The following is a 27,776-nucleotide window of genomic DNA, read 5'->3' on the forward strand; positions in this document are numbered from 1 at the left end:
ATTTCTCTGACTCCAGCAGATGAAGGTTGCAGAACATGCGGTTCCCCAATTCAGCTACAGCAGGATAGAAGTTTAGATGTCTCCCATTCCTTCTTAAATTCTTTCACTGTCTGGATAGATCAAGTTTAAAAAAAAAAAAAAAAAAAAAAAAAAGGGTTTCTGGCTTCTTAGTCACTTCCAAACTTGCAGGCAGAACTGGTAGCAGTATTACCTGGCATTTTTCAGAGTAGATTTGGTAAGTTTTTGTACTTTTTCCTTCTCAGGCTTCTCTGACTTCCAGGGGTGAATGTTGGTGGTCCAACCTCGCTGCCCGGAGATGCCGCCTTCCTCGGGGCGGCGCTAGCAGAGGGGCAACATTCCTCTGCTTTTTGTAAAAAGCCAAGTCGTCATCTTCTGAGCGGAGGTTCTCTTACCTGCTCCTGCAAGGCTCCGGGGGTGTTTCTCATTTATTTCCAGACTTTCCCTTCCCCCATGCCGTGCTCAGCGCGATGTGCTGCCTGCAGAGAGCTCAGGATGCAGCTTTCCTGCGAAGGCATTTGTTCGAGGTGCCTCCCCAAGGGGGAGGGTCCCTCGAGGCCGGCTGGACATTCATCTTTGCACTCCCAGATGCGACTGCTCAATGGGGGACCGGCCCTGATTCAGTCTAGTGCGGGAACGGCAGCCATTTTGTTTTTAGAGCCGGGTGCTCCTAGGCAGCCAAATGAGGATTCAGACTGCGGTTTTTCTCCTTCCCCCACCGGTTTTTAACTCCACTTAACCCCCTGGGCCAGGGGGGCAATGCCAGGGGACCTTCCTGCCATTCCTCACTCGGGACCTCCACCCGCCAGCCTTTTTTCAGCGGATTTTGTGCTGCTTTGCACAATGCTTATTTGGCCAGAACAGAACCAGGATGCATCTTCAGGCCCCCCCCACCCCCTAAGGTGATTAGATTGACAGATCCTCTGCAGTCTGCGGCAGTTCCTCAGGGGTCCACTGCATCTCCTCAGGGATCCTCCTGAGTCAGAGTGGTTCCCCATCTGGATCCTTCTCCCCAGGGTGCTCTGGGACCGGACTAGGATGATCTGATTATGCACATGGAAGAGGATGAACTTGATCCTCTCATCCCCCATGTCCTAGCAGAGTTGGTTATTGAGGCTTCACAGGATCCACCTGGCACCAGTACGGGGGCCATGCAAAAACGTTTGTTTCATCTTATGCTCCTTCAATTGCTATCCAGAGAATGGGATTCACCAGAGTCTAGTCTGAGATTAGGAAGGGCTATGGACAAGCTCTATTCTCTCCCAGAGGAATTCCTAGAACTCCTCAAAGGTAGACGCGTCAGTAACAGCGGTCACAAAAAGTACTACCATCCCAGTCACAGGTGGAGCCGCCCTCAGAGACCTCCAAAATTGGAAGCTCGAAGTCTACCTCAAAAGGATTTTTGAGGTATCAGCCTTGGGGTTAAGAGCCACAGTGTGCAGCCCTTTAATGCAGCATGCAGGTCTCAGATGGGTCCAACAGCTGCTCAGTGCTCAAGACCTACCACAAGAGGAAGCGCAACAGGCGGAACGCCTAGAGGCGGTAATAGCTTATGGAGCGGATGCGCTATATGACTTACTGCACGTCCTGGCCAGATCAATGATATCAGCAGTCTCTGCCAGGCGTCTTCTCTGGCTCCATAATTGGCTGATTCTTCATCTTAGACTCAGCTGGGATCTCTCCCCTTCAAAGGCAAATTACTGTTTGATGATCTTGAACAACTCATCAAATCCCTGGGAGAGAACAAGGTGCATAAGCTGCTGGAGGATCATCCTCGGACCTCCAGGACATTCAATTCTACTAGAAGCCGATTCCAGGGTCAGCGGCATTTTCGACAGTCAAGACCGGCCTCTCAAAGACCAGCTCGAGACAGCCTCCCTCAGGGGGCCTCTTCCAAGTCTTCCCAATAAAGAATTGCCAGTCCACTCCTACCTGGATGACTGGCTCATTCGAGTGAAGTCCCTGGACCTTTGCCAGTGGGCGGTCGACAGTCTTGCAGCTTCTCCACTCTCTCGGATGGGTTGTCAATTTTGCCAAGAGCAGCCTTACTCCCTCTTAGATGCTCGACTTCTTAGGAGCAAGGTTCGATACCAATTTGGGCAAAGTCTTGCTGCATCAGGACCGTGCTCGGTAGCTTATTTCTCAGGTACAGTGCTTCCGTTGCCTCTCACTCCCCATAGCATGGGACTATCTCCAGGTCCTGGGCTTGATGGCTTCAACTATAGATTCGGTTCCTTGGGCCTTTTGTGCATATGTGTCCTTTGCAGAGGGCGTTACTTTCCTGCTGGAAGCCAGGAGTTCCAGCAATCCTTCCAATGCAGGAAGTTGCCAAAGACAGCCTGAGCTGGTGGCTCAGTCTGGATCACTTGCTGCAGGGAGTGGACTTGGAGGTCCCACAGTGGGTGATCATCACCATGGATGCCAGCCTCTCCGGATGGGGAGTTGTGTGTCAAACGCAGTCTGCACAGGGACAATGGACGTCAGTGCAAGCGACATGGCCAATCAATAGTCTCGAAACCAGAGCGGTTCGTCTTGCTTTGAAGCATTTCTTCCCCCTAGTTCATCGCCAAGCCGTAAGGATACTCTCCGTCAATGCCACTATAAGAACGTAAGAAAATGCCATACTGGGTCAGTCCAAGGGTCCATCAAGCCCAGCATCCTGTTTCCAAAAGTGGCCAATCCAGGCCATAAGAACCTGGCAAGTACCCAAAAACTAAGTCTATTCCATGGTACCATTGCTAATGGCAGTGGCTATTCTCTAAGTGAACTTAATAGCAGGTAATGGACTGCAGGTAGGCATGTTACCAGGCAATCCTCACGGCCACCAGCCACCCAGCTATCTAAATTCCTAATAATTGAATCACCAACTACGACGGCCGCCCTAACCCTTCCCTTCCCTCCTGGGCAGTAGGCCTTGGGGTAGTGTACATCAAGGAGGAACAAAGAGCCGCCATGTCTCTCGGGAGATGGACAAGTTAATGGCATGGACGGCACTTCACCTCTCCCGTCTGGCGTCCCACATAGCAGAAGTGGACAATGTCCAAGCGGATTTCTTAAGCCATCAACACATAGATCCTGGAGAGTGGGAACTCTCTGAGAAAGCAGTGGCTCTCCTCTTCGCCTGGTGGGTAACTCCCCGTGTGGATCTGATGGCCACTCAAAAAGAATGCGAAGGCTCCGTGATTCTTCAGTCGCAGTAGGGAGTGTGGAAGGAGTGGATGCCCTAGTCCTCTCATGGCCGCGAAACCTCCTACTTTACGTGTTCCCGCCATGGCCCCTGGTGGGAAAGGTGCTTTGAAGAATAGAGATTCACCAAGGTCCTGTAATTCTAGTGGTGCCAGAATGACCACAAAGAACGTGGTTTGCAGACCTAGTCAACCTTGCGGTGGACGGACCTCTCCGCCTGGGACATCTTCCCAACCTTCTGCATCAGGGTCCTGTATTTTTCGACCAGGCAGATCGTGTCTGTCTTGCAGCCTGGCTTTTGAGAGGCGCAGGTTGAAGAGACTGGGCTACCCGGAGGATGTTATTTCAACCCTCCTGAAGGCTAGGAAGACTCCACTTCAACCTCCTATGTGTGGGTGTGGAAAGTCTTTGAGGCCTGGTGTGAATCCACAGGTGTATCTCCACTTTGCGCTTTAGTAGTCCAGATACTATCCTCCTTACAGCAAGGCCTGGAGAAGGGGTTGGCATATAATTCCCTGAGGGTTCAGGTGGCAGCCCTTGGTTCCTTCGTCCGTCACCTGGATGGAGCTCCTCTTTTGTCACATTCTGATATAGTCCAGTTTCTAAAGGAGTTCGGATTCTAGGTGGTCCTTCTTTCGAGCCGCTGAGAAGAGCTACCCTCAAAGACCTCACTCTGCAGACAGTTTTCCTGGTGTCCATCTGTTCTGCCAGCCGGATCTCGGAGCTTCAAGCTTTGTCGTGCAGGGAGCCGTCCCTCTGTTTCACAGATTCGGAAGTATCCTTGAGCACAGTTCCATGTTTCCTGCCAAAGGTGGACTCGGCCTTTCATTTGAATCAATCTGTGGAACTATCGTCCTTCCCTGACGAGGATCCCAGAGAACTTAGACGGCTTGATGTTAAGCGAGTCTTACTTCGATATCTGGATGTTAAGAATGAATTTGGCCTATTAGACCATCTCTTTATCCTGTAGAGCAGACCCAAAAGGGGGAACAAGGCTTCTAAAAGCACAATTGCTCGCTAGTTAAAAGAAGCAATCTCTTCAGCATACGTTGGTGCTGGTCGGCCACCTCCAGAGGGCATGAAGGCTCATTCGCTCTGTGCTCAAGCAGCTTTCTGGGCAGAAAGCCAGGCAGTCTTGCTGCAGGACATATGCAGAGCAGCTACCTGGAAATTGTTGCACACCTTTGCACGTCACTATCGCTTAAATCTCCAATCACCAGGTTTTGGCTCCTTTGACGCTCAGGTCATTCGAGCAGGGCTATCCGGGGCCCACCCTACGTAGGGAAGCTTTGGTACATCCTACTGTCTGGACTGATCCGGGTACGTACAGAGAAGAAAATTATTCCTTACCTGCTAATTTTCGTTCCTGTAGTACCGCGGATCAGTCCAGACGCCCACCCTAAGAGTAGATATGAGTTTTGGGATTGTCTACACAGTACTTTTGAATATCAGCTCAAATGATTAACAGTATGAGGACTGTTTTGTGTATTGCCAATGGTTCCTTTTGCAAGTTTGTACTCACTACAATTTCTAATCAAAACATTCTTGTACATAGTTACAGTTTGAGGTTGGTTTACTTGATCCATTCCATGGTTTCTTCTTGCTTTGATATACTCAATACTGAAGGGATGCAGAGGGCGCTCCAGGTTATAAGTGAGCACCCTTCAAGCTTTTCTCTGACTCCATCTGCTGGAAGGGAGACACAACCCACTGTCTGGATTGATCTGCGGTACTACAGGAACAAAAATTAGCAGGTAAGGAATAAGAAAATTATTTCCCCTGGTCAACCTTAATGGTTATCGACCCTTTCCTCCAGGAACTTGCTCAAACCTTGTTTAAATGTAGCTACACTAACAGATTTTACCACATGGTCTGGCAACAAATTCCAGAGTTTAATTATGATTTGAATAAACAAACTTTAAGACAACTAGGAGAAAATATAACCTAATAACTTCATTGCATGCCCCTTAGTGTTTGTACTTTTTGAAAGAAAAAAATGATTTGTTTACCCATTCTACCCATCTCATTTTATAGACCGCTATCATAACTCCCCTCAAACATCTTCCCTAACCTCTTTAACATTTCCTCATAGGTATGGCGGAACGATTCCCTTATCAAGTTGGTTGTCCTTCTCTGTACCTGTTCTAATTCTTTTTTGAGATGAGGTGACCAGAATTATACACAATACTTAAGTTAGTCTCTCCATGCAGCGATAAGAGGCATTTCTTAATTCCTAGCATTCTATTTGTTTTCTTGGCCGCTGCCCCAACACACTGCCTCCACAGTGATGCCTAGATCCTTTTCCCGGGTGATGACTCCCGAAGTGGAACCTTGCATTGTGTAGCTATAATTTGGATTGCTCTTCCCTACATGTATCACTTTGCACATTTCCGCATTAAATGTCATCCGCCATTTAGATACCCAGCCTCGCAAGGTCCTCTTGCAGTTGTAGCAGCACCATAGAGGAAAATACACACAACTTCCAAAATGATCCTATCACTGTCTGAGCAAGGAGTTGCTGTTGAAATAATTTACACTTTCCTAGCGTGTAGCCAGATAGACTCAGGACCAATGGGTATTGTGCTCTTCTGCTAGCAGATGGGAGTCTGAGTCAGATTTCAAAGCTGACGTTACTCTAGATATACCCCTGCAGTAACCTCAGCTCTTCAGTATCTCTCCGTCTCCTAGCAGATGCGGACACTATCCCACACATTAGAATAGTGTTAAGAATTACAGCAAAGAAGAAACCAATTTACCTTAAGGAAGATAGAGCCTCTCTCTCCTGCGGTGATACCTAAGGGTCTTTTCCCCCAGTCGAGAATTCCTGAGGTTGATCTCAGATATCCCTCAGAGATGTGCCTTGGTCAGGTAGCCGGTTCCCGGCGTGGACTTAGCCCCCCTGTGTGGCTGAAAGGCAGCGGGTGCAGAAACGAGCGCAGTGGTGAAGGTAATCCCCTCTCCCCCTGCAGCTGGAGACCGTCCGGCACATGATCGATAAGTGCCGAGACCAGGTAAGAAAAAATCTTTAAATTCAGGTCTCCGGTCTCCACAGCTCAGATTGCCTTACCGAATCCGTCCCGGTGAGGTTAGAAGGGAGCACCGATCGGGTTGAGCAGCCTTGGTTAGGCTAGGCCCCGATCCGGTGCAAGGGTCCACACACGTGGAGACCCTAGTGGGCGCCATCTTCCCTTCTCGCCAGCGGTACACACAGGGGCAGCTGGGCTCCTAACTTGTGCGCGTGTCCAATACAGATGCTCGCATAGCTACATGCACAGCCGCGTTTACAACTGCACGTGCGTAAACACATAGAAACAATGGCACCGGTGCCCAAGAAGGCCAGAAGGCACTCTTTGCATTGCCTGCCACATAAGAGCCGCGCAGCCTGAATTGGAGTCTTGCCTGTGTCAACATTGTGAAGAAGCCCAGGGGGAGCCAAGGCCAGTCCCTTACTGTCGGGGGAAATGGTTCCAGAACTACTGAAAATAGCTCCCCGGACCTTTGCATCTCCCCGGACCTTTGCATTAATAATCAGGCATTATGTAATGCCTGATTATTAATGTTTTGATGTTATTTTTATATTAGTTTATAACATGCCTTGTTGTAATGTAACGCCTTAGCCGCAATTGTTCTGTTTTAATGGAAACCGATTTGATTTGATATTTTATCAAGAATGTCGGTATAAAAGAATTTTAAATAAATAAATAAATCTCCGAGATGACTTCCCCACAGGAGGGCACCTCTGGCGCCCCTACTCCGACTCCCCCTGGGATTAATATGGACCCAGGGACCTTCTCCTGGTTGGAATTTTTCCAAGAGCTGCAAGCCTTTGTTCAGGCGCAATCAGCCCCAGCTGCACCCCAGACTCAACCTCTGCCAGAAGCACAAGATCCTCCCGGTCCTGCTCGGATGCCTCGAGACATGCCTCACCTAACCAAGAACTTCCCTAACAGGGACCTAGACACCTAGGATGATGAGTGACTCCCTGGAAGAAGGAGAAATTCCTCCAGGAATGGAACCATACCGAACCATGCTTCACTTCTTCCACAAGGACGAATTACCAGCCCTTGTTTCCCAGACTCTGAAGACGCTGGGTATTCCTGGCACAGACCCTATGGCGGAACCAAAGTAGAACGCCATCTTGGTGTCCCTTCTTAAGGCCTAATGCTACTTTCCAATGATGGAAGCCATCGAGGAACTGATTGACCTGGAATGGGATGCCCCGGAGGCCAGCTTCAAAGGGGGTCTGGCCTTGGAAGCCCTATACTCTCTAGAACCAGCGACCAAAGAACGCCTGCATTTCCCGAAAGTGGACACTATGGTCTGTGCCGTCTCAAAGTGAACAAAAATTCCCGTTGAGGGAGGGGCTGCATTGAAGGACATTCAGGACAGACGATTGGAATCCATCCTTAAGCGGGCCTTCGACACAATAGCAATGATGCTGCAGATTGCTTCCTGCTGCTCACTGGTGGCATGTTTCTGCTTGCTCCTCTCGAGAGAGAGGCAAATAACTAACATACCGGTGAGATGATGGAACCTGCAGCAGCCTTCCTCACGGACGCAAGCTCAGACCTGGTACGCACCTCAGCCAGGGGTGTTGCCTCGGTAGTGGCAGCCAGAAGACAACTATGGCTATGGAATTGGCCTGCGGACGCGACATCTAAGTGAATCTCACAAGAATGCCTTTTAAAGGATCTCTTGTTCGGAAGCGAATTGGAGAAGTTAGCCAGCAAATGGGGTGAATCCCCAGTACCTCAGCTACCGGAAGATAGGAGCAAAAGATCTTAGCGTCCCTCCCCCAGAAGAACCAAGGGCAGAGGATTGCCGCGTTTTAGACCCTACAGGTTCTCGCAGTTCCAGGCACTTCGTCCCTCCGGAAGGTCCCAGCCCTTTTGGAACAGACAGACCAAGCGAGGAGCATGCCCGGGGGCAGGCTCCAGCCGTGCTCCACCATGAGAATGGGCCGACCCATCCACAGGAAGAGGATATAGGGGGTCAACTTGCCCTCTTCTACCAAAGATGGATCGAGATAACGTCAGACAAATGGGTTCTAAACATCATTCGAGAAGGTTACTCTCTAGAGTTCTGCAGCATCCCTCGAAACAAATTGGTCACTCTGCCACTACCATTCCAAGAGACTGGCCGTAGAAACCACTCTAACAAGACTACTCAGTCTGAAGGCAATAACGCCGGTTCCCACGCCCCAACAAAATATGGGGCACTATTCCAACTATTTTATCGTTCCCAAGAAGGAAGGATCTTTCCGGCGCATCTTGGACCTCAAGAACGTCAAGTCATCAGCGGGTTCTACACTTCCGCATGGAAACTCTTCGCTCTGTAATAATGGCAGTACAACTGGGAGAGTTCCTAACCTCCCTGGACCTTTCCGAAGCCTACCTTCACATCCCAGTCCATCAGGATCACAAGCACTTCCTGTGCTTTGCGATACTGGGTCACCATTACCAGTTCCGAGCACTACCCTTCGACCTAGCAACCGCCCCCAGAACCTTCACCAAAATCATGGTGGTCGTGGCGGCAACACTGAGGAAGGAAGGGATCTTGGTACACCCTTACCTGGATGATTGGCTAATCAGAGCAAAGTCTTCGGAAGAGAACCGGCAAATGACCAGCAGAGTCAAGAGCCTAGTGCAGGAACTCGGTTGGGTCGTGAACACTGGCAAGAGCAGTCTGCAGCCCTCTCAATCACTAGAGTACCTGGGGGCCTGTTTCGACACCAAACAGAACAAAGTCTTCCTCCCTCCCCCGAGGAGAAGAAAACTGATGGAACAATTACAACAATTGATGACCAATGCACGCCCCAAGGTATGGGACTATCTTCAAGTCCTCTGCCTCATGGCATCAATCCTGGAAGTCGTCCCTAGGGCAAGGAGCCCATATGCGACCGCTCCAGTGCTCCTTACTGTCACGATGGAACCCACTGTCCCAGGATTACTCAATTCGCCTCCAACTACCAGCAGAGGTACATTCTAAGCTCCAGTGGTGGTTACAGAAAGACCACGTAAGCAGAGGAGTAAGCCTATCCCCACCGAACTGGATCTTGCTCACCACGGATGCGAGCCTGCAAGGGTGGGGAGCCCACTGTCAGGAACTGACAGCCCAGGGACAATGAAACATAAACCACCTGGAAGCTCGAGCAGTCAGATTAGCGTGCCTGCAATTCAGCCACAAACTCAGAGGCAAAGCAATTCGCGTAATGTCTGACAATGCTACAACGATTGTTTATACCGCCAGGGAGGAACCAAGAGCCAGCAGGTGTCTCTGGAGATAGACCCCCTCATAGTATGGGCAGAGATAAACCTACAAGGGATCTCAGCCTCCAACATCACAGGAAAAGACAACGTCTCAGCAGACTTCCTCAGCAGAGAGAGCCTGGACCTGGAGGAATGGACGCTGTCGACCACAGCCTTCCAGCCATGAACCTACTGGCCACCCGTCTCAGTGCCCAAGTCCCCAGGTTCTTCAGCCGCAGACAAGAGCCACAATCCCAAGGAATCGATGCTCTTGTCCAGACTTGGCTAGAGGAAGACTTACTGTCTGCCTTCTCCTCCGCCCCCCCCCCCACCCCATGGCCACTACTGGGCAGGGTCATCCTCAAAATAGAACATCACAGGGGACTATTTCTGCTAGTGGCCCCGGCTTGGCCAAGATGACCATGGTACGCAGACATGCAAAGATTCCTTGTGGGGAACCCCCTGTGCCCACCCTCTCCGGCAGGGCCCAATTCTCCACAAAGATCCGTCTCTATTCTCTCTTAGGTCTGAGAGAGGACTCTCCTGAAGGAACGCGGGTACTCAAAGGCCGAAATTGACACCCTGCTCCGAGCATGCAAGTTCTCCACATCCCTGTCATACATACGGATCTGGAGAGTATTCGAAGCCTGGTGCGAGGACCGAAGGATACTCCTGCGGACGGCCAAGATCCCCATGATTCTGGAGTTCCTACAGGATGGTATGAAAAAAGCGTTGTCACTCAACTCCCTCAAGGTCCGAGTAGCAGCCCTCTCCTGCTTGAGCCAAAGTGAACAGAATCAGTCTATCAGCTCATCCGGATTTGACCAGTTTCCTAAAGGGGTTAAGCAATTTCGGCCACCCCTAAAGTGGCCATTGCCCCTATGGAACCTAGCGGGGGCTTCCTTCAGACCAACGCATGGTCTGTCACTACGCCTCTTAACATTGAAGATGGTATTCCTGGTGGCAATATGTTCAGCTCGTCGCATCGCCAAACTACAGGCACTATCCTGTCGGGAACCATTCTTTATGTTCACTCCTGAAAACATACAGCTGCGCACCGTCCCCTCCTTCCTACCAAAAGTGGTTTCTGAGTTTCATTTGAACCAAGCCATCTCCGAATGAACATAAGGACACTGAAGACTCACGCCTTCTTCGCCATCTAAATATCGGCAGACTCCTGGTGCGATACCTGGAAAGATCGGAACTGGTGTGCAAAACGGATCACTTGTTTTTTCTCCACAGCAGGAAGAATCAAGGAGAAATGGCCTTGCGGGCGACCATAGCTCTCTGGATCAAGGAAGTAATCAAGGCAGCCTACATAGAGGCAGGAAAGCCCTTACCACTGCAGGTTAAGGTTCATTCTACAAGGGCCCAGGCAGTCTCCTGGGCAGAAACCAAGCTGCTGTCGCCCGCCGAGATCTGTCGGGCGGTGACGTGGTCCTTTATACACACCTTCTCCAGGTTCTACCGCCTGGATGTTCAGGCCCGGGAAGACGCAGCCTTCACAAGAGCAGTATTAAGTGGGCCACAGGCAGCCTCCCGCCCTGGCCGGGAGTAGCTTTTGTATATCCCACTGGTCCTGAGTCTATCTGGCTACACGCTAGGAAATGAAGAAATTACTTACCTGATAATTTCGTTTTCCTTAGTGTAGACAGATGGACTCAGCATCCCGCCCACGGCTGCCCCGGAGAAGGAGGACCTCTGAAAGCGAACCTTGAGACTAAGCAAATACAGGTAAGCCGTTGCCTACCTCTAGTTCAAGACACCCGCAGTTTGTCCGGTGTCTGCGTTAATTGGTTGAGTGCACTGGTGGTCTCCAGTTTTTTGAATCAGTTGAATCAGTTTAATCAAGTTTAATCAGTTTTAATCAAGTTATTTAAGCAAATATATATCCACAATGGCTTTTCGAAGAGAATACTGAAGAGCTAAGCTCATTGCAGGGGTATATCTAGGGTGACGTCAGCTTTGAAATCTGACTCTGTCTCCTATCTGCTAGCAGAAGAGCACATAACCCACTGGTCCTGAGTCCATCTGTCTACACTAAGGAAAACGAAATTATCAGGTAAGTAATTTCTCCATTCTAAACAGTTTAAGGGGCTGTAAATGTAGTTTAGACATTTTTGTGATGTTTGTTTTACCAGCCCTGACAGTGTCCATGTAAAGGTGGTCATGCTGTGACCATGGCTTCTGACCCCCAGTAAATAAGCTGCTGTTTTAATGGTAGCACTGGAAAATAATTGTCTATTTTTGGTCTTACAAATACTTCCTGACCATAAGTAGGCATACTAATAGTGGGTATGAATACATTATAAAATAAACTTGTATCTTCTTGCAGGTAGCTACGATTTCAGCAAATGGTGATCAAGAAATTGGTAACATTATCTCAGATGCCATGAAGAAAGTTGGGCGCAAGGGAGTCATTACAGTGAAGGCAAGTTCTCTGTTCATAAAGTAAACCAACAAAGGGTTAAGACCAGGAGAAGCATTTTTCTTGGTCATCCCAAGGCTACTGGGATGGAATGAACAGCATCATACAATGCTTTCTCAATCGCTAGAGTACCTATCCATCAAGCCATGTAATGTCCATCTCCCCATTTAGATGTATGTAATGGGTCAGCTAGGCCTTTCCTGTCCTTGTGACTTGCCAGCAAAGTTTGAATCTTCCTCTTGAACACTTTGATTTTGAAATCTGTTGCCATGTTGAATGGCTTTCATCACCCTCTTATTTCTGGTAACTTCTGCATTAGTTAGGAATTTCCCTAGGGCATCCTATAAAAAACTTTTTTCAGTAAGCATTAAAGGATTACTGAGAATTTTGTCCCTAAAAATATTACTGTAAGTGAACATTAATCCCTCTAGATTTTTTTTTTTTTTTTTTTTTTTTTTATCTGTTCTGTTGCATACCCTGATAGTATGAACTTACTTCCTGATGTCACTGCAGCAGGGAGCCACATTCTGCAGTGGCAGCAGATGCCAATAGGCAGTGCCCTGGTAAATATACAGAAAAACTCTTGGGGAAAGCAGGCACTGTATGTAAAACAGTGGCCATGTACATTTTAAGTAATATTTTCAGTAAACTGTAGCAAAAAGTCAGTTTCTCTCCTTTTTTTAAAAAATTCAAAATCAGGCAGCATATATAACAAGGGTGTACAATTCTGGTCACCGCATTTCATAAAAGATATAGTTGCGATGGAGAAGGTACAGAGAAGGGCAACCAAAATGATAAAGGGGATGGACAGCTCCCCTATGAGGAAAGGCTGAAGAGGTTAGGGCTGTTCAGCTTTGAGAAGAGACGGCTGAGGGGGGATATGATAGAGGTCTTTAAGATCATGAGAGGTCTTGAACGAGTAGATGTGACTCGGTTATTTACACTTTCGAATAATAGAAGGACTAGGGGGCATTCCATGAAGTTAGACTAATCGGAGAAAATTATTTTTCACTCAACGCGCAATAAAGCTCTGGAATTTGTTGCCAGAGGAGGTGGTTAGTGCAGTTAGTGTAGCTGGGTTCAAAAAAGGTTTGGATAAGTTCTTGGAGGAGAAGTCCATTAATGACTATTAAATCAATTATACTTAGGGAAAAGCCACTGCTATTAATTGCATCAGTAGCATGGGATCTTCTTAGTGTTTGGGTAATTGCCAGGTTCTTATGGCCTGGATTGGCCACTGTTGGAAACAGGATGCTGGGCTTGATGGACCCTTGGTCTGACCCAGCATGGCAATTTCTTATGTGATTTCTGCTCAGACCTGAATGAAAACCTCATTAAGTATTCCATAATGTGGGATTTTCAAGAATGTATTGAAAACAACTCCAAAAAGAAAAGACATGTTTCAGTGTGGGATGGACATGTGAGACATAGTTTTTGTCGTACTATCTTATTTGTATTTAACACTAGGCCAATCACACAACGGACACTGGCATAAAAAAAGAAAATGAGGGCATGAAAGTTGAAGCACTTTCTTTGCCTTTATAATTGGCCAAAAATATGAATTGGAAGTCAACTGTGCATGATTTTTAAAATGTTAAAAATGAATAGTATTAACTTCACAATGTATTGCAGGATGGAAAGACACTTCACGATGAGCTGGAAATTATTGAAGGCATGAAGTTTGACAGAGGCTACATCTCTCCATACTTCATTAACACTGCTAAAGGTGAATAAACAAAAGTCTTATTGCAGGTGCTGGTCGCCCTGCAGATAGCATTGTAACATGATATGAAGGAAGGGAAATGCACTGGTGTAGGTTCCTTCAAAAAAATAGATTGCAGCTAAGCAGTCCAGAGACCAAGGACAAGTAAAAAGTTAAACACCCTAAAAGGGTCTGGTTCTCTGGTTGACCTTCCTTTTTTTTTTTTTTAAATACAAAAGTGAAAAGGAAATCATAAAGATGGGAAAAATTCTATTCATAATAGTTACAAGATATTCCTGCATAAATGCTAATTTGTAGATGATGAAGCAAGTTTCCTTACGGTAAATGGTGTTCTCCATGGACAGCAGGATGAATTAGACATGATGTGGGTGATGTCATGTGGCGACACTGAACAGACCATAAAAAACAAAAACATGGCTCAGTGCTGATTTTAGTGATAACATCAGTATACAGTGTTACCCAGTGATCTGACGGTGGCCTTTTGAAACAAAACTTCTCAAAAGATTAAATGATCAGGGTATTGCAAATGGTTAGACATGGTCCACATTTCGCCACACAGGCTTCCCCATGGAGACTTAGCAGAGACAACCATTTATTTCAAAAAGTTATAAACGCTATACATTTTCCTAGCATGTGGACAGATGGACTTAGGACCAGTGGGTTTATGCTCCCCTGCCAGCAGATGGAGATGGAGCAAGTTAATGTCACAGTATATATAACCCTGCAGTGATCCCAGCCTGCCAGTATTCTCCATCTCCAGCAGATGGTGGACATGCATCTCCCTATGGGGATTGCTTTGAGCTTTTTGAAAGCAGAAATTTGAAATTCTAACTTCAGAAAGAGAGCCCCGCTCTGCTGGGGTGATACCTAAAGGTCCCTCCCCCAGTTGAGAAATCCTGAGGTGATTTCTGTGCTCCCTCAGATGTGTGCATTGGTCCAGTAGCTGAGTTTCCTGGCATGGACATAGCTGCTAATTCAGCTGACAGTCAGGAGGTGCAGGAGACCGAGCACGGCAGTGATGGCATATGCCCTCTTCCCCCTGCAGCCGAAGACCACCTCTGTACTCAGCCAGTAAGCACTGAGCTCAGGTAAGATTTAAAAAAAAAAAAAAAAAAAAAGTTTTATCTTTAAATTAGAGGAGGGGTTATAGGACTTCCTCCAGTCTCTGTCCTCGGTGTGCTGGTCCGACACTCGTTCCCGCTCCCGTTGGTGTTGGGGGAACTGGGCAGCCTGGTGGGTTGAGCAGACCCCAGTGGGCTAGGCCCTCACTTAAGCTTTTTTTCTTGCACACCGCATGGTAGGCTGCGATGGCGTCTTTTGTGCTCTGCTGCCCTCTACAGGCCGTCAGCTCTGTGCACGTGTTGTGCGCTCAGTTTTTGGGTACACTTTTTTTTTTACGTGCACAAATTATACACTGTTCACACACTTAGCTTGACGCATAAGTTGTGCGTGTGCCTCACCACACCTTCTTCTAGGTACCTATTTTTTATGTACATTCCCCTTTGAGCGTGAGCTGTTCAAATGCACGGTTACCGCTGCGATGGCACCAGTAAGCAAGAAGCCTAGGCGTTTTCCTATTTGTGTTGCTTGTCATATTAGGGCTTCTCAGCCTGACCTGGCTTCTAACCTGTGTCAGCGCTGCACAGATGCACAGGGAGAGTAGTCTTCCTTGGATTTTGCTAATCCTGGTTCCTCCCGTTCTGATGATGGGCTGGTCACGGCCTTGACTGGAGGGATGCCAGACCTTGGTTCTCCCTTGACTGGCTCCTTCGCAGGCGAGGGCAGTTCTGTGGGACCAGCTCCAGTTCCTTCTGGACTTGGTCTAGACCCGGCTGCTTGTTCTTGGGTAAAAAAAATTTTCAAGGCTTACAAGCTTTTCTTCAGGTGCAGGCCTCTGCTTCCCTCATACCTGTCTGGTCTGACCCTCATCACAATGAACCTAGAAGATGTGGTAGGCCTGATTGACAAACTGAAGAGTAGTAAATCACCTGGACCAGTTGGTATACACCCCAGGGTTCTGAAGGAACTCCAAAATTAAATTTCAGACCTATTAGTAAAAATTTGTAACCTGTCATTAAAATCATATTGTACCTGAAGACTGGAGGATGGCTAATGTAACCCCAATATTTAAAAAGGGTTCCAGAGGCAATCCGGGAAACTACAGACCAGTTAGCCTGACTTCAGTGCCAGGAAAAATAGTGGAAAGTGTTTGAAATATCAAAATCACAGAACATATAGAAAGACATGGTTTAATGGAACAAAGTCAGGTTGGCTTTACCCAAGGCAAGTCTTGCCTCACAAATCTGCTTCACTTTTTTGAAGGAGTTAATAAACATGTGGATAAAGGTAGATGTAGTATACTTGGATTTTCAGAAGGCGTTTGACAAAGTTCCTCATGAGAGGCTTCTAGGAAAAGTAAAAAGTCATGGGATAGGTGGCAATGTCCTTTCATGGATTACAAACTGGTTAAAAGACAGGAAATAGAGTAGGATTAAAGGGACAATTTTCTCAGTGGAAGGGAGTGGGCAGTGGAGTGTCTCAGGGATCTGTATTGGGACCCGTACTGTTCAATATATTTATAAATGATCTGGAAAGAAATATGAAGAGTGAGGTAATCAGATTTGCAGATGATACAAAATTTATTCAGAGTAGTTAAATCACAAGCAGATTGTGATAAATTGCAGGAAGACCTTGTGAGACTAGAAAATTGGGCTTCCAAATGGCAGATGAAATTTAATGTGGATAAGTGCAAGGTGAATCATATAGGAAAAAATAACCCATGCTATATTTACACAATGTTAGGTTCCATATTAGGAGCTATTACCCAAGAAAGAGATCTAGGTGTCATAGTGGATAACATATTGAAATTGTCAATTCACTGCTGCAGCAATCAAAAAAGCAAACCGAAAGGGAATGGTGAATAAAACGGAAAATGTCATAATGCCTCTGTATCGCTCCATGATAAGACTGCACCTTGATTATTGTGTACAATTCTGATCACCGCATCTCAAAAAAGATATAGTTGCGATGGAGAAGGTACAGAGAAGGGCGACCAAAATGATAAGGGGAATGGAACAGCTCCCCTATGAGAAAAGAGGTTAGGACTTTTCAGCTTGGAGAAGAGACGGCTGAGGGGGGATATGATAGAAGTCTTTAAAATCATGAGAGGTCTAGAATAGGTAAATGTGAATCGGTTATTTACTCTTTTGGATAATAGAGAGACTAGGGGGCACTCCATGAAGTTAGCAAGTAGCACATTTAAAACTAATCAGAGAAAGTTCTTTTTCACTCAAAGCACAATTAAACTCTGGAGTTTGTTGCCAGGGGATGTGGTTAGTGCAGTTAGTATAGCTGGGTTTAAAAAAGGATTGGATAAATTGTTGGAGAAGTCATTACCTGCTATTAATTAAGTTTACTTAGAAAATAGCCGCTTCTATTACTAGCAACAGTAACATGGGATATACTTAGTTTTTGGGAACTTGCCAGGTTCTTATGGCCTGGATTGGCCACTGTTGGAGACAGGATGCTGGGCTTGATGGACCCTTGATCTGACCCAGTATGGCATGTTCTTATGTTCAAGGAAGAATCCCATAATCTAGTGTCCTTACGTAAAACCTGTTTCTTCCCTGTGGATGCCATTTAGGAATTGATTGATCTGGAATGAGATACCCCAGAGGCAAATTTTAAAGGGGGGCGGACTTTGGAAGGCCTGTACCCCCTGGATCCAGCTGAGAGAGAGCATTTGTGTTTTCCCAAAGTGAATGCACTTGTATGTGCCGTCTCTAAGCAAATGACTATCCTCGTAGAGGAAGGAACGTCCTTGAAGGATGTACATGATAGGATTGAGGTTATTCTTAAGCAAGCCTTTGAGGCGGTGGCGATGACTTTACAGATTGCACCACAAATTCGCAACAGGAAGCAATCTTGTCTGCTTCTCTCTCAGGATGTTAAGTTTGGAGGGAATTCCAGAGCGGTTATGGAGCCTGCTGTCGACTTTTTAGCAGTCGCAGTCTGTTATTTGGTCTGTACCTTGGCCAGAAGAGTGGCTTCGGTGATAATGGCCAGGCATTAGCTCTGGTTGTGAAATTGGTCAGCTGACGCAGCTTCCAAAGCTAATCTTACCAAGATACAGTTTAAAGGCTCGCTCTTGTTTGGGGGAGAGTTGGAGAAACTGGCCACTAAGTGGGGAGAGTCTCCGGTTCCTTGGTTGCTGGAGGATAAGAAGCAGTTACAGCACCCCTTTGGTATGAGGGGATCGTCTCCAGGGTTCCAGGTGGCTTCATCCCTACAGAGGGTCAAACTTTCAGCAGACTCGGTCATTCAGTAGGTCTCTGTTCTTTCGTACCTGACAGCCTAATAGAGGAGTGAGCTCAGGTGGTGGACTTTCCTGATCTTCCCAATGAAGACTAGCCGACCCACCTTCCAAAACAAGAGAAACAGGACGTCTCTCTCTTCTGTTGGTGGTGGGTCGAGATCACATTAGACCAGTGGGTCCTGGAGGTGATACGAGAAAGATATGTGTTGGAATTTTGCAGTATTCCTCTGGATGTGTTCATGGAGTCTCCTTGCCACTCTCTGCAGAAGAAGCAGGCAGTGGAGTTCAAGCTTCAAACTTTGAGCTATGTCTATTCCTGGCCCTAAAGTCTGTAATTCGCTTTACTCCAACTTAAGACTGAAAAAAGACTTTCTTCGTTTTAAAAAGAACTTAGACCTAGCAATTTGAACATGCTTCTGAGTGTTATATAACGAAAACAGATTACAGTTTACGTGTCATGGCAATGACAAAAAATAAGAGATTGAGGTGCTATAATTGTTTTTATTTAAACAAATAATGGTGGTACAATCAGGAATTTCTGACCTCCTTGGATCTGTTGGGCTTACTTTCCTATTCCCATCCGATTGGAACACCGCTTTCTATGCTTTGCGGTGTTTGAGGCACCATTATCAGTTTCGGGTGCTGCCCTTTGGTCTAGCCACCACTCCCAGAACATTTTCCAAGGTTGTGGTGGTAGTAGCAGCAGCCTTGCAAAAAGAAGGGATCCTGATGCACACTAATTTGGTTGACTGCCTGATTCGAGCCAATTCTCAGGAAAGAACTTCCTGGTGACATGCAAGGTGATCTCCTTATTGCAGGAGCTGGGTTGTTGGAGTATCTGGGGGTCCGGTTTGACATGAGGCAGGTCAGAGTTTTCCTACCGGAAATTCAGATCCAGAGATTGATGTCCCAAGTGCGTCAGTTGGTGAACACCATACACCTGTGGTCCTACCTGCAGGTGCTCGACTTGATGGCAGCTACCCTGGAAGCGGCGCATATAGACCTCTTCAGTGCTCTTTGCTGTCTCATTGGAACCCGCAGTCTCGGGACTATACATTTCAGCTCCACTTGCCAATGGAAATCTGCTCCCGCCTCCAGTGGTGGTGTGGGAGGATCATCTGAGAAAGGGAGTTCCCTTGTCCTCACTGACCTGGTTGATATAACAGAGGTGAATCTCCACAGTTGGGGGGGGCTCACTGTCTGGCATTCCAGCGCTCCTGGGCCGGTAACACCAAAGACTCCCCATTGGAACATCAGTTGCCTGGAAGCTTGGGCGGTACAGTTGTCATGCTTGCAGTTCAGCCAGAAGCTGTGGGATCAAGCGGTTTGCATGATGTCAGACATCGTGACGATGATGGCCTGTATCGATCGCCAAGGAGGAACCAAGAGCCAGCAAGTCCTCCCCAGCCCTATTAGCATGTCTCAGGACCTGCCTTGCCCTCACCAAGGGTATCCCTGACAGGGGCGTAGACACCACGGACAACGAAGGGGATGCAGTTTCATTGGAAGATGGGAAATCCCTCCAGGCCTGGAGCCATACCGGACATTCTATGGTTTTTCCACAGATTAATTGCCGGCCCTGGTCTCCCAGACCCTGAAGACTCAGGGTCCGTGCCGGGAACTCCCAGTGTCTGAACCAAAGATCCCCATCCTGGTGTCCCTATAGAAAGCCTCTTGCTATCTCCCGGTGCTGGAAGCCATTCAGGAGTTGATTGAACTGGAGTGGGATGCCCCAGAAGCCAGCTTTTAAAGGATGCTGGGCATTGGAGGTCTGTACCCAGAGGCCAAAGAACGTCTGCGTTTCCTGAAAGTGGATGCCCTGGACTGCGCCATTTCAAAGCAAACTATCCCAGTAGGGTGAGGAGTGACCTTGAAGGATGCGCATGATAGGCGGCTGGAGTCCATCCTTAAGCAAGCCTTTGACGTGATAACAATGACGCTGCAGATCACTTCCTGTTGTGCCCTGGTGGCTCGCTTGTGTCTGCTTCTCGAGAGAGAGGCAGATAGTTCAGGGACGAATTCCAGAGAGGCGAGCTCAGGGACGAATTCCAGAGAGGCGATGGAGCCCGCTGCGGCCTTTCTAGCGGATGCAAGCTCTGACCTAGTGCGTAACTCAGCCACAGGGGTAGCCTCAGTGGTGGCGACCAGACCGCAGCTATGGCTGTGAAATTGGTCAGCGGAAGCAACCTCTAAGGCAAACCTCACAAAGGTGCCCTTTTAAGGGATCCCTCCTGTTGGGAAGCAAATTGGAAAAGTTGGCCAGTAAATAGAGTAAATCTCCAGTACCATGGCTACCAGAAGATAAGAAAATGAGGTCGCAGCATCCCTTGCCTATGAGGGGTCGAATCAGGGGCTCCCAGCGTTTTCAGCCCTACAGAAACTTGCCATTTCAGACTTCTCGACTTTCAGGAAGATCTCAGTCCTTTCAGAGCTCTCAACCAAAGAGGAACTGATTCGGGCTCAGGTTCGACCCGAACTTCCCAATGAAGTTTGGCCGACCTATCCACGGGATGAGGAGACTGAAGAGGGATAGTCTGCCCCCTATCAGCGGTGGATAGAGAACGTCTGACAAATGGGTACTGGACATCATACAAGAATTTCACAGCATCCCTCAGGACATGTTCATGATGTCTCCTTGCCACTCCCAGCATAAGAAACTGGCAGTGGAATCTATAACTCTGGTAGCTATACCCCAGTAAAATACGGGGCATTATTCCATCTATTTCATTGTACCCAAGAAGGAGGGTTCCTTTCGCCCCATTCTGGACCTCAAGAGCGTCAATTGTCATTTGCGGATAATTCACTTCTGCATGGAAACTCTTCACTCAGTCATAAAGGCTGTACAACTGGGAGAGTTCTTAACCTCTCTGAGGCCTACCTTCCTATTCCAATCCGCCAAGACCAGCGTTTCCTATGTTTTGTGGGACTGGGCCGCCTTTACCAGTTCTGGCGTTGCCCTTCGGCCTGGCAACCACCCCCAAAACATTCTCCAAAATTACGGTGGTGGTGGCAGTGGCTCTGAGGAAAGAAGGGATCCTGGTGCACCCTTATCTAGACGTCGGGCTGATTCGGGCAAAGTCGTTGGAAGAGAGCCTCCAAGTGACCCGCAGAGTCCCGTCCCTGCTTCAGGAACTTGTCTGGGTTGTGAACATGGACAAGAGCAGCCTCACGTCTCCCAGTCCTTAGAGTACATGGGAGTCCAGTTCGACACCAAGCAGGACAGTCTTCCTCCCCCCCCCCCCCTCCCTCGATGATAAGGAAGCTGATGGGCCAAGTGCGCCAGTTGACAAACCCAATTCGCCCCCAGGGTGTGGAGCTATCTCTAGGTCCTTGGCCTGATGGCATCAACCCTAGAGGTAGTGCTGAGGGCGAGGGCATACATGTGGCCACTCCAACGTTCCCTGCTGTCATGTGGAAACTCACTGTCGTAAGACTACTCATTTCGCCTCCACCTACTGAAGGAAGTATGTTCTCTGCTCCTCTGGTGGCTACAGGAAGTTCACCTAAGCAAGGGTGTAAGCTGAACTGGCTAGTCCTCATGATGGACACAAGCCTCCGAGGAGGGGGGGGGAGCTCACTGTCAGGAATTGACAACCATGGGGCGCTGGAATATAAACCGCCTGGAAGCACGAGCTGTCACACTAGCATGTCTGCATTTCAGCCACAGACTCTAGGGCCAGGCGGTCCGCGTGGTGTCAGACAACTCAACAACTGTAGCCTACATCAACCGCCAGGAAGGAACCAAAAGCCACCAAGTGTCTCTGGAAATAGACCCACTTATGGAATGGGTAGAGTTAAATCTACAAGGGATCTCAGTCTCCCACATCGCGGGAAAAGACAGTGTCTGAGCAGACTTTCTTAGCAGGGAGAGTCTGTCCAGGAGAATGTGCATTGTCGACCAGAGCCTTCCAGCTCCTGATAGATCACTGGGGTTGCCCATTCATCGACCTATTGGGCACATTGCACAATGCGAAAGTTCCCCGAGTCTTCAGTTACAGAAGAGATCAGTGCTCCCAAGGGATAGATACCCTGGTCCAGACCTGCCAGAGGTGGACTTTACTGCATGCCTTCCCTCCATGGCTAAGATCATTTGCAAGATCGAGTGCCACAGAGGATTGGTCCTTCTGGTGGCCCCGAATTGGCCCAGACGCCCGTGATATGCAGACATGCAGAGGCTTCTGGTGGAGAACCCCCTTTACCTCCCTCCGTAACAGGGTCCTTCTCCATCAAGGTCCAATCCTTCTCGAGGCCCCAACTCTGTTTTGTATTACGGTTTGGCCCTTGAGAGGGCTTGCCTGACAAAGTGTGGATGTTCGGCAGCAGTAATTGCCGCCTTGCTCTGTGCACAAGTTCTCAACATCCTTGGCATACATGCGGATCTGGAGAATATTTGAGGCCTAGTGTGAGAAACGTGGGCTCTGTCCTCTGTCGAGCCCTCATGATTCTGAAATTCTTACAGGACGGCCTGAACAAGGGGCTGTCCCTCAACTCCTTGAAGGTCCAGGTGGAGGCTCTCTCCTGTTTCAGAGGCGAGGTGAACGGAGCCCTCCTGTCAATACATCCAGACTTGGCCAGTTTCCTAAAAGGGGTTAAATACCTCCGACCACCTTAGTGGCCAGTTCCCCTATGGAACCTCAATCTAGTATTGGACTTCATAGCAGGGCTTTCCTTTTGGCCACTGCGTACTCTGTCTCTATGCCTTTTAACACTGAAGACTGTAATCTTTGTGACAATATGCTCAGCTAGTCGCATTTCTGAACTACAGGTGCTGTCATGTTGGGAGCCCTTCCTCTGTTTGACTCCAGGAATGTTGCAGCTTCTCACCATCCCTTCCTTCTTGCCAAAGGTAGTCTCGGAATTTCACCTGAACCAGCCCATTTCCTTACCATACCTAGATAGACGCAAGGACTCTGTAGACTACCGCCTCCTACGCCACTTTAACATCAGTAGGCTTTTAGTACGGTATCTAGAACATACAGAACCGGTGCACAAGATGGACCGCTTGTTTGTTCTTCACAGTGGAAGGAAACAAGACGAGGCAGCTTCACGAGCTACCATAACTCGCTGGTTAAGGAGATGATCACGGGAACTTACGTAGAGGTGGGGAAGCAGTTATCCTTTCAGGTTAAAGCTCATTCCACTACGGCCCAGGCAGTATCCTGAGCAGAAGCTAAGCTACAGTCTCCCATCAATATCCTCCGAGCGGTGACTTGGTCTTCCTTGCACGGCTTATCCGGGTTCTATTGCCTGGACGTTCGGGCCCAAGAGGAAACAGCCTTTGCAAGGGTGGTGCTAACCGGACTGCGGGCAGCCTCTTGCCCGGTCCAGGATTAGCTTTTGTACATCCTATTGGTCCTGGGTCCATCCAGCTTCACGCTAGGAAATGGAGAAATTACTTACCTGATAATTTAATTTTTCTTAGTGTAGACAGATGGATTCTGTATCCCACCCACGACTGCCCAAGTATGGTGCCAGGGAATCACCCATGAGGTGAATCTCGATTCCAGGAGGTTATGGGTAAGCAGTTACCCAATCTCTAGATAAGGACATCTATAATCTTGCTGGGATGCAGCGCTTATGTTTAAGTATTTATTTATTTATTTATTTTTAGATTTTTATATACCGGTGTTCCTATATGAAATAAAGATCACATCGGTTTACATTGAAACAGAACATGAAAATTGCCAAAAGGCATTACATAGAACAAGGTTATGAAACTTGGAACAGAGTACATAAGTTCAAAATTTAACAATAACGTTGTAACATTGATGACCAAAAGATAAAGGAAAGAAAAGAAAAAGACTTAAACAATTAAGTTGACAGGTCTTATTGAGCATAAAAATTATAACGTATAAGTGAGAAAGTCTCAAGTGTCCTGCAGCAAGAGATTAGATACCGAAGTAGGTAGTGGTATGGAAAATGGGGGTTTGTGAAGAAGATATGCTCTTGCTGGTTGGAGGGGAAAAAATGATGATCATGGTCCTGGAAAAGCTTGGCTAAAGAGCCAGGTTTTAAGTTTTTTTTTGAATGAAGAGTGGCAGAGCTCAAGCCGAATGTCTGGTAGGAGCGCATTCCATTGAATGGGGCCTGCTGTAGATATGGCACGTTTATAATGCGAGGATTTTGTTGAAGGTACATAGAGTGTGCCTTTATATGCTCCTCTGATGGGTCTAGAGGAGGAGTGAGGGCGTAGTTGGTTACATAATTGAAGAGGAGAGATATTGTGAATGGATTTATGAATTACGGTGAGTACTTTATATAGGATCCTTTGCTTTATAGGCAGCCAGTGGAGGAGCTTGAGAATGGGGGTGATGTGATCTCTTTTATTCGTATTGGTAAGGATTCTGGCTGCAGAGTTCTGTAGCATTTGGAGGGGTTTGGATGAATATGGAAGGCCAAAGAGAAGCGAATTGCAATAGTCGACTTTTGATAGAATAATGGCTTGTAGGACCATCCGAAAATCATTGAAATAAAGAAGAGGCTTCAATTTTTTTAAGACTTGTAACTTATAAAAACAGTCTTTGGTGAAAGACAAAGTACAGTTAGTTATTCATTTTTAATCAAATTTTAATAAGGTTTTTCAGTAGTATGTCCACAATGGCTTTTTGAAGAGAATACTGGAGAATACTGGAGGGCTGAGGTCACTGCAGGGGTGTATCTAAGGTGACATCAGATTTGAAACCCGACTCAGTCTCCATCTGCTAGCGGTGGAGCACAAAACCCATTGGTCCTGTGTCCATCTGTCTACACTAAGGAAAATTAAATTATCAGGTAAGTAATTTCTTCATTTGAGAACCTTATGCTACCACTGCTGTCTCTCCTGTTGGTTAAGCTGCAAATTTTAAGACTAGATTGTTTGTTTGTTTTTTTCTAAAACCTGTCTCGTATTGTCAGTATAGTAATAAAAATACAGAACCATAGGATAACGGATAAAAAACATAAACCTTTCTTTGAACTCTGCAGGTCAGAAGTGTGAGTTTCAGGATGCATACGTTTTGCTGAGCGAGAAGAAAATTTCCAGCATTCAGTCCATTGTTCCTGCCCTCGAAATCGCAAATGCTAACCGTAAACCTCTGATCATCATTGCTGAAGATGTTGATGGGGAAGCACTCAGCACTCTGGTCCTCAACAGGCAAGTCTTTGTAGCGGTGCACCTAATCGAGTCCTCCTAGGATGAGGCTACTCTGGTATATGATGGGAATTGGACAGGCAAGATAAATTGGAGGGATAGGTAGACTCAATGGGCCATATGGTCTTTCTGCTGTCCACGTTTCTATGTTTTCAAAAGCCATTCTAATTGGACCTCTCATAACTTTAGAAAGGTGTAAAGAAATGAGTAAACAGGCTGGTTGAGGGTTCCAAGGCTGCTTTCAGTTTAAAATGAACTGCCACAATAGATTTAATCCTTGGCATGGAGAGTTCCCCAGTAGAGTGCAGTGACTTAGGGTGGGGGAGTGCAAGTTGGGCACAAGGTGGTCCTAAATTAAGAGAGATCCTGACTTGAGTGGCTCCCCTTACTGTATCATAGTACATGGTTAGCAAGTAGAAGCATTTTTATCAAATATTGGCTATTTCACTTGTGCGTGTTCTTGTCTGTTTTTTTTAGATTGAAGGTTGGTCTGCAGGTGGTTGCTGTGAAAGCACCAGGCTTTGGAGACAACAGGAAGAACCAGCTGAAGGACATGGCTATTGCTTCTGGGGGTGTAGTAAGTATCTGGTTTTGATCAGCATGCCTGTGTACCTTTTATCACTTAATACTTCAGATGCTGTCATTAGTCTTGGATGAAAAGCCTAGCTAATACTTCTGATGCCCTATCCATATGAAAAATGCTAAAGAGGTGAGGGTATAGAGACCCGTGGTGGTGCTATACAATTTTTGAATTAAGAAGTAGCAGTTTGGCTCTGGTTCAGTGTATTCCTCTTGTAAGAGTGTACTTGATAACAGATAATCTCTTAAAACCAGAATTAATTGCTTGCTTGCTTGCTTGCTTGCTTCCATAAAGAAGTGACAAATGATTTTGAAGACTCCTTTGTGAGTGGAATTCACTGTGCTAGGATTTTTGATAGCATTTCCTCATTAGTCCTGTTTCCTAGATTAGTTTTTGTTTAAAGTATGCCTCTGCCAAGCCAACTTGTAAATTTACTGCTCAAATTTGGCTATGTTATGGTTCATATTAACTTCATTTACTTTGCAGTTTCTGTGATTGCACAGTAAATTGCACTAGGAAAGGATACTTTTTGAGGTGGTGTCATTAACAGTATCCATCAGCTCCTTTAAAGAAAATCTCCCTGAGCTTCTGTTGCATGGATTGTGATTGGAGCAGTGATTCCCTAACCTATCCTGAGGGAATGGCAGCCGTTCGGGATTTCAGGGTATCCGCTGTGAATATGCATGAGACAGATTTATGTGCACTGCTTGTATGGCATATTCACTGAGGATCTCTTGAAAATCTGACTGGTTTGGAGAAATGGACATCATCTCTAAGAGGTGAGAATATCCAAGTTACAGATGCCATTTCATTCTATTAAATGGAGTGCTAGAGACTTAGCCTCAAGACCACAGAAGAATAGGTAGGAAATCTGATGCCATTGCTCATGCAAAGTGAAAGAAGAACCAAGCCTGGATTTCTGCACTGGCACACTTTAAAGTGGCAAAAAGATCTAAGGGCAGCAACGGGGACAACATTTTGTTGTCTCTTGCTGCTCTGGATAGGCCACTGCAGATGTGTGACTGTGCTGCTGCCCCCCACCCCTGTCTCCACCTCCTGCCAATATTTCCTGCAGGGACTGAAGACCTTAGATTGGCCACCCACAGCAACTCCTTTCCCCCACCCCCCAGCATGGATAACTCACCTCTGCTGATCTGGGTTGACAGGAGAAAAGTGGTGATGCCTCAGATTGCATGCTCCTCTAACACCCCTACCATATGACTTCAACCACACGGGACATGATGCTGCTGCATGGTTCAAAGCGGAGATTGAGCCACAAGCTGCAGAGGGGGCCTGAGACAGGTTTCACGACTGTTGTCCCACTGGCTCAGATCAGCATCAGTGAGAGTTATGGCCTGGTGAGGGGGTGGGTGAGGGTGCAAAAGAGGGAAGGGATGTGTGTGAAGGGATAAACCCTGGGGAGGGGGCATAGTCAGATGAGAGGGAGTAGGGCTACAACTGTAGTAGGAACTCCTCCCTCCCCAGATCCTGGAAAATTCTGTTTTTCTCTTTCTCTCTCCATTTATGGCTTGTGTACCTTTTTGGTATATGCTGCATCATATTTTATATTTGTTATAAAATGGTTTTAAAAATTGGTTGCCCTGCTAGTTCACTTAGAAACGTAAAGATGAAGTAAACAAACAAGTTGTAATGGATACCTTTTTTTTTTATTTTATTTTTTATAGTCGCCTAATCTAATACATGCGACTAGTTTGGTTTTTTTTTTAATGAGACTGCACTGACCCAACAAAGCTTTTGAGCCATGCTCCCTAACTATAAATGTACCACCTATAAGATGCTTGGATTGTTTCAACTTTTATTTCTGCCTATATACGATATTGAAATCTTCAGGCAAAGCAGCAGTACTAGCTAGATCATTCAAAATAACTATCTCTGAGGACAAGGAGAATGTCACCATGGGTGACATCATCAGATGGAGCCCCGATGTGGAAAACTTATATCAAAGTTTTTAGAACTTTGACTAGCCACACTGAGCATGCCCTATAGCACACGTCCACGTGGGGTCAGTCTTCAGTCTTTTTTCCGCGGAGCTGTAAACCTTGCAGTCTGATCTCACCTTGGCTGTTTGTGACCTAGTGGAAAACCTAATTTTATTTTTTTTTTCACTGTGGTTTTTCACGGTTTTCGA

General features: G+C 47.0%; 1 protein-coding gene across 1 annotated transcript in view; it reads left to right on the forward strand.

Moving 5' to 3' along the window:
• HSPD1 (heat shock protein family D (Hsp60) member 1) overlaps positions 1-27,776 on the forward strand; it is an 83,164-nt gene that overhangs the window by 21,093 nt on the left and 34,295 nt on the right. The window contains exons 5-8 of the mRNA XM_029606048.1: positions 11,788-11,883; positions 13,513-13,606; positions 24,882-25,050; positions 25,525-25,624. Of these exons, the coding sequence (XP_029461908.1) occupies positions 11,788-11,883; positions 13,513-13,606; positions 24,882-25,050; positions 25,525-25,624 (459 nt within the window). The remainder of the gene's footprint in view (positions 1-11,787; positions 11,884-13,512; positions 13,607-24,881; positions 25,051-25,524; positions 25,625-27,776) is intronic.

Source organism: Rhinatrema bivittatum, chromosome 6 (genome assembly GCF_901001135.1).
Source record: "Rhinatrema bivittatum chromosome 6, aRhiBiv1.1, whole genome shotgun sequence".
Taxonomy (NCBI): domain Eukaryota; kingdom Metazoa; phylum Chordata; class Amphibia; order Gymnophiona; family Rhinatrematidae; genus Rhinatrema; species Rhinatrema bivittatum.